The 6643-nt window shown below is 45.7% G+C and overlaps 1 protein-coding gene across 1 annotated transcript; it reads right to left on the bottom strand.

Annotated features, from left to right (window-relative positions):
• Positions 1 to 516: 516 nt before the first annotated feature.
• Positions 517 to 3560, bottom strand: HSBP1 (heat shock factor binding protein 1). Its single transcript, XM_086758338.1, has 4 exons — positions 3466 to 3560; positions 2535 to 2601; positions 2190 to 2309; positions 517 to 791 (listed from the first exon to the last, which is right to left on the bottom strand). Exons 1-3 carry the CDS (start codon positions 3508 to 3510, stop codon positions 2191 to 2193), a joined length of 231 nt encoding a protein of 76 aa, XP_086614464.1. The 5' UTR covers positions 3511 to 3560; the 3' UTR covers positions 517 to 791; position 2190.
• Between the last annotated feature and the right edge of the window lie 3083 nt (positions 3561 to 6643).

The raw sequence follows: 6643 nt of genomic DNA, 5'->3' as shown, positions 1-6643 counted from the left end.
TCATAACTACTGTTCAAAGGTGATGCTAAATGACACATTGTCAGTTTCAAAGGAGTTTTACAGTGTCAAAAAACTTAAATCCCACAGTGAGATTTTTCATAGTTAGCAGTTCCTTGTCTGTCTAAAAAGAACAGACTGGAATGGCAGTGGTTGCTCAACTGTGTACAGATGTCTCTGATGTTAAATCTCTATTTCTAGTTTATGTTCTGGGAACACACAGGTAAGGTAATGCCAGGAGTACAAGGTTTTGATGTTCGGTGTCTTCGTGTTTCCAAAATCACCTAATTACATTTATGAGAAAACAACACATAGTCCCCAGCTAATTGAGTGACTGATGCTCTGAGCTACGATTAATGCTGGTTCAATCTTGTGCTTCGCTTCACAAAGTTACGTTGGACAAGTTAAGACTTCCATTTGAAGGGAGTGGCTAGATGTTTAGCTATCAAAAATAAAATGTCTAAAAAAAGTATAAGAAAGAGAAAAAAAGTGACTTCACAAAAAAAATACACCCAGTAGTTGAGATCCGTAAGATCTGTGTTTTAATAACACAACTAATTGATCCTCATAACAAGAATTCAGAAGTGAAATTACAGTACACAAATCAAAATATAAACTAACCTATCCCTAACTATACAATATACATTAGGAATGCAAGCTCTGTAACAATATAAAAATGCTTGTACACACAGTAGTTGCAAAATGCTGTTCTGTAATTCCAAGGATTTGTAGGGGAAAAAAAATTAAAAAAAAAGAAAGAAGTCTTCCAGGATTCATCTTAAGTTACTGGCAACCTGTTGGGGAAAAATAATTAAAAAAAAAGGTTACTGAGAAGAATTAAGAGAATTCATCCTGATCAGAAATTTTTCGTTGTGCGGTTCAGGCTAAGGGAACTAGCACTGGGGGCAATGAAGCCCACAATAATTTGTGTTTCTGTCAAAGTATCACAAAAAATAGGTACCTTAACAAGCAAGATGTACACCTGCTTCAAACACACACACAGGCTGCACAGTATTTTAGATATGACCTCAGAATTTCAAGCCTGAGAGGCTGAGACATCTTACTTAGCCACCTTAAAAAGTTCACCTCACCCGATGCATCTAGTTGTTCATTTACTGGTTGCCTTCCACGGATTACAAAAATCAAACTCTACAAAAACTGAAGTGAAATCTTAGTGCTCACTTATAATTAGCACCACACCCCCGCCTTGTTTATGCTGTAACAGGTTTGGCACTCTTCATTGCCCCCGTCTTCTGAAATGCCTTTCGCAATTGTTGTAAATGCTGTGTGGTGCTACCTGATCACTTGAATTTATTTGCATGTCTCTGTACCAGATCGTTAACTGCTGCTTGCAAACAGATGAAATATCTACTTCTCCAATGTTTCTGTGTAACAGAGAGGCAGGCTATCAATCAAGAAATTACATAAGAATATATAATAATATCACATTTACCTCTCAGTAAGAAATTTTGCCCTAGAAAACACCTTTCCTCATGTCTGAGTGTTGTCTTACAGCGTTGGAGCCAGGACCCGCTGCTTTGCAGCGGTACACGCGAGTCACGTGCTCCCAGCAAGCTCCTAACTTACACAGGAGGAATTTACAACTGATCCATGGTAACTCGCTCGTAGCCCTGTGCACAGCAGCAAGTCTACAGCCTTTAGCAGCTCAGTGGGAGCTGAAGTCTAGAGGATGCGGTGGAAGATGGAAGAGCAGCTCACGCTAGCTTTCTGCCACAGAAATCAGGGTGGATGTTGGGAACACGCATGAGATTACGGTCCTTTTCAGAAAGCTCAAATATGCTGAGATGGGAAGATAACAGCTCACCTTGCTACTGATATTTTTCCCCATCTCTTCTTCCCACGCTGCAAAGACAGCCGTTATTTCAGATCTTACTAGGAGTACCAGAGTGAGTAACAGAGGATGGATACCAATACCGCACTTCCTCAGTACTGACGGGGCAGGAAGAAAATAACTCTCCTCCCAACATTAGTGAAGGAAACATCCTTGGTGGAGAGGCTAGTAGGAGTCTGCTGAGGAGAGCTTTCAAAGCTTCTTGTATTACAATGTACAGAGTTGCTCTGAAGTAATTTCAGACTACCTCACAAACCTAAGGCATAGGTCCCTCTACTTTAAAGTCAGTAATTTCAAGTGACCCAAGGATTTGTTTCAGGCTAGCAAGCAATTGTCTCACTTTAACTCTTGTTCGTAGCAGGGGTCTTGTTCTCGCCTTCCAATTCTTCCACTCCTGCTTGCGTCATGAGGTCTGCTATGTTCTTCTCCAGGTCATCTATGCGACAGCTCATGTCATCAAGTTCACTGGAGTTAAGGACTATGACTGCAATCTAGTAATGGTTAGGTCGTTTTCTTAGAATTTTTTTTTGTTATTGTTGTTTTGTTTTTTTTTTTATTACGGCTTTGCTCAAACACTTATGGTCACTTTAAATTTAATCTTCCAAATCTCACTGGTAAATATACATAAAAATACCTGTGCACCTGTAGTGCATAGTACCTTTCTAACTTTAAAAAAAAAGGATATTTCTTCCAATTATTTGGTCAGACATGGTTTGAAATTTGTCCTGCATTTGCTGAAGCAATGTCTGCACCTAATAGAAAGGAAAAAAAAAAAAAAGTCTGTTTTGTTTTCATTAAAGAGGTTGTTACAGTATTTAATCTCATGTAATGAGGTAAGTACAATGTTCTGTAACTGCTGAGCTCAACTGTGCACAAACCCTGCAGCAAAATTCCATATTTAAGTAACACATTTTTACATATGTACACACAGGAGAGCTGAGGCTCACAGCAAACAATTTTAAGATCTAGAAAAGGCCTGCGTTCCACAACCAAGACTAAACCCACAACTGTTCAATCCCTGGAAACGTTCCAGGCCAGGCTGGACGGGGCTCTGAGCAACCTGATCCGGTTGGAGATGTCCCTGCTCCTGGCAGGGGGGTTGGACTGGGTGGCCTTTAACGGTCCCTTCCCACCCAAACCATCCAGCAGCTGATTCCAGGGTCCAATGTTAATCACACGATGACACCTCTCGGTATCGGAATGCCAGCCTTCCTCTCCACGCTCCCAAACCCTTTCTCTTAACCCCATCCGTCCCAGACACAGACAACCCCCCCTTGCACAGGAGCCCCGGCAGCTCCAGGTCAGCGAGCGGCTTTAGTGCTGCCAGGGGCAACGCGACTCTGACTGGGGCCGCCCCTCGGCAGGAACAGCTCTGCAGCGGAACCGGTTTATAACAACGCCCGGGGGACGAAAAGGCCCAGGCGACACCACAAAGCCCAGCGGCCCCTCCAACAGACCCGGGTCACCCAAGCTCGGCCGGGCCTGCGAACGGGGCGAGGCCGGAGGCTTCCGCCCCCTCCCGCGCAGGCCGCTCCTCAGGGAGGCTGCGGCCCGCCCACCCCGCCGGGCGCTCCCGGCTCCCCCCGAGGCGGTGGGCCCGGGCCCGGCGGCCTCACCACGGCGGTGAGGTCCTGCACGGTCTTCGGGTCGGTCTCGGCCATACTCGCTCCCGGCTCCAGGGCAACAGCGCTTCCGGGCCGCGCCCCGCGACTTCCGCCGCCTCTCGCGAGAAGAGCGGCCCGAGAGGCATGCTGGGAAATGTAGTCCGCGCCGCCCCACCGGCACGGCCGGGAACGCGCACCGAGAGCTCCGTGTTCCGGCTGCTCGCTCCCCTCCGCGCCCGGGGCGGGGACAGCGTTCCTCGGGCCGGGTGCGGGAGCTGTGCGGGTCGTAGTGCCCCGGGCTGCAGGCAGCCCACCCGGCCTCAGGCCTCTTCCCCCTCGGCCGCCATGACGGCCGTCGTCGGCCCCGCTGGCAGCGGGATGTGAAAAGCTGGGAGCTTGTGGGCGCCTCCGCGTGTGCAAACCGGGCGCGGGAGGCGAAGTCTCCCCCAGACTGAGCACTGGCACAGCGGTATGGGAAGGGGAGGCATTAAAACATCTATTTTTCCCCAGAGCACTAAGCTTACATGCAATCTTACGCTTAGAATAAAAGCTTTCCCTCTCGGTGAGATTTAATAGTTTTGCTTATGCTCTTAACTTTGCAAGTTGGGGAGGTGATAAATGCGTTTTTCCAGACTGAGAACCAACGCCGTCTGAAGAGGCCATGTCCCTTTTTATCGTTTAATTTAGAAGGGAACGAGCGGTTCCAGGCGGCGGAGCGGGGCCCGCCGCGGGGGTCAGCGCTGGGAGCCGGCAGCGTGCGCAGGCGGAGGGACGGTCACGGGGAATACGTTACTGCGGCGTATTGTCCTCGTCAAAGAAAGCACAAACAGCCGAAGTTGCACGCGTTAGATTAAATTCCTGTCTGCCGCAGATTAGTGCCATGGCCTTTTAAGATACTATAAAGCTTCACAGACGGGATTTTTGCGGTGGGGATGGATGCAGGATAAACATTTGCTAAGTGCAGGCTATAGGCTTTTTAGACCAAAACGACTCATTTATAGTCTTCGTTTGTGAAGCGAGTTGCTGTTTACACAGCTTGGTTGTTGTGTACTGAAATAAGAGCTAAACTGAAGTTAACAAAAACTTTGAATATGAATTTGTAAGTGAAGGACGTTTCCCATTAGCAGCAGATGTCTCTCAAATGTCTCATTTTGCCCGAAAACCAATGCGGTGCACCGACACTGCCTTATCCCATAGCTAGTAACGAATGTGGGATGCAGGCTGTTGGCGTTATTAATGTACCTTTAGGAGCACTGCAGTAGTAATAAAAAACTATTTAGTGCCAGTTTGGGGAAATGTTGTTGTTTGTTTAAAAGTAAATATGGCTTCTAGTTCTGAAAAATATAAAGAAATTAACTCCCATTTATTTGTTTGATGTGTTTACGAAAGGTGGTTGTTTTTATAGCTGCTATTTGAATCAGAAAAAAAACCCTGTTGTTTTGAAGAAGTCATCATATCTGGTCTCTTGGTGCACGTTGAAGCGTAGATCTGATGTGAGGCACATGGCCGTGGCTGCTGCTCCAGACCCCAAGGGATGTGGCACAGCGGTGTCTGTCCGGGGACCGTGTCTTCCCCGGCACGCTTTTGAACGTACAGCTGTAGGAGGAGATGACGGTGCTCCCTGGCATGGACTCTCCAGTGTGCACCATATGTTGCTTGGTTGGGCAGTTGTGGCTTTCTGCAAAGAGTCCGGCAGATGCAAACACAGCGGGGAGAGTCGTGCACAGAGCAGGAGCGGTCTGACACGTACGCTTGTGCCCTCTCGTTCCTTGCTGAGGGTGGTCTTTATTCTGTTACGTGCTCTTCTGGTAAAACTAAATTGTTGTGTCCTGTTATCTTCTTAGTATTCTGCTTTTTGCAGAAAAGGGGGGAGCTCTCAGGAAACTGCTTGACACGTCACGCTGTTGGAGGCCATTTCCATCTCTTCTTAGCCTCCTGACCAGGGTGTCAAGGCTTTTTTTCAGAATATTCAGCAGCAGCAGCCCGTAGGCTAGATGCCTGCCAGGAGAAGACATATGGTCCAAAGCCTACTCCCTGCAGCAGTGCTCCGGGTTTCAGCGGGTGACAATGCACATGCCTTTATTGGTTCTCCATCATTTAACAAGAAAAAATTATGGACTATACTGGTATAACAGTCCTTGTTGGGACTAACAACATGATTCCTCAGGCCATTAAGGTTTTTAGTTAAGTGTCAAATGGCTGTGCACTTGTTCTCATAACTTTAGGAAATTTTTTTGATGTCAGAATAAAATATTTTTGTTATTCATTTGCTTCTAGCATGGCGTAGTTAAACGATGACTGGCTTAAAATTTTGCAGGGTTTTGTCTCCTTTTTGAGACTGGTCTGAAAGAAAATGCTATGCCAGGAGGACTGGTGGGATTAATGAGCCTTTCACAGTGATGTTCAGAGATTACTGACATGAATGGAGCTGTAGAAGGCTGAAATCTCTTGCTAGCTTTTTCCCGACGAAGTCTTAATTTAAAGCATATGGAGAAGGAGGACCTTTAAAATTTACAAAGACCCTGATGTTTTCTTTAAAATAAAAGGAAATTTACAAATATAAGCTTAAAAGCAGTGAATGGAACTCCTTTAAAATGCAGGTGTGTGTAATTCCAGTGCAGAATGATTGAACGTCATAGAGCAGTAAGTCGCGGGCAGGCTTTGTACAAAAGCAGGCACCTTTTCAGGTTTCCAGAGAAGTCAAAATGAACCTTGCCTTTGTGGAAACATGATCGGCATTTCTGGTACTGGTGTCTTTAGGTCTGATTCAGTTCCTGTTTCCTTTGGTGACGTAAGATTAGAGCTCAACAACTTGAAATAAAGGCTATTCATGTCACAGTTTATTTTTTTTTTTGCGTCAGTTAATGCCAAAATCACCTTAAGTACTTAATGCTGTAGAATTAATTGTGTATTTGTTCTTAGGCCTTCTTTCCAGTAATCATAACACAGGGATTGGGAGGCATCTAATGAAATATACGTTTTAAAAAGGCAGAGTAAAATTTCTCAAAGGCAATTTTTGCAAAGACAGTTGTTTTTGCAAAAGACCCTCTTCTTACCAAAACCACCGTTGTCCGTTCTGTAAAGACCTCAAAGAGCTGTGGTCTGTTTACAGCTTTTTTTAAACAGCAGCTCTTCCAGGGGACCTGATAGAATTCTGGTGCGTTAGCTGAGTGGTAACAGTTTACAAAAA

This window comes from Chlamydotis macqueenii, chromosome 13 (genome assembly GCF_036417535.1).
Source record: "Chlamydotis macqueenii isolate bChlMac1 chromosome 13, bChlMac1.mat, whole genome shotgun sequence".
Lineage (NCBI taxonomy): Eukaryota > Metazoa > Chordata > Aves > Otidiformes > Otididae > Chlamydotis > Chlamydotis macqueenii.
This window is presented reverse-complemented; position numbering and strand designations above follow the sequence as displayed.

Bases quoted from the DNA above. Each gene is read 5' to 3' on its own strand.
- HSBP1 (XM_086758338.1), bottom strand. From the start codon at position 3,510: ATGGCCGAGACCGACCCGAAGACCGTGCAGGACCTCACCGCCGTG. The intron at 2,602-3,465 runs GTGAGGCCGCCG...CCTTTCTATTAG, and splicing joins TGCAGGACCTCACCGCCGTG to GTGCAGACATTGCTTCAGCA. The intron at 2,310-2,534 runs ATATCCTTTTTT...ACTCCAGTGAAC, and splicing joins TGACCAAATAATTGGAAGAA to TTGATGACATGAGCTGTCGC.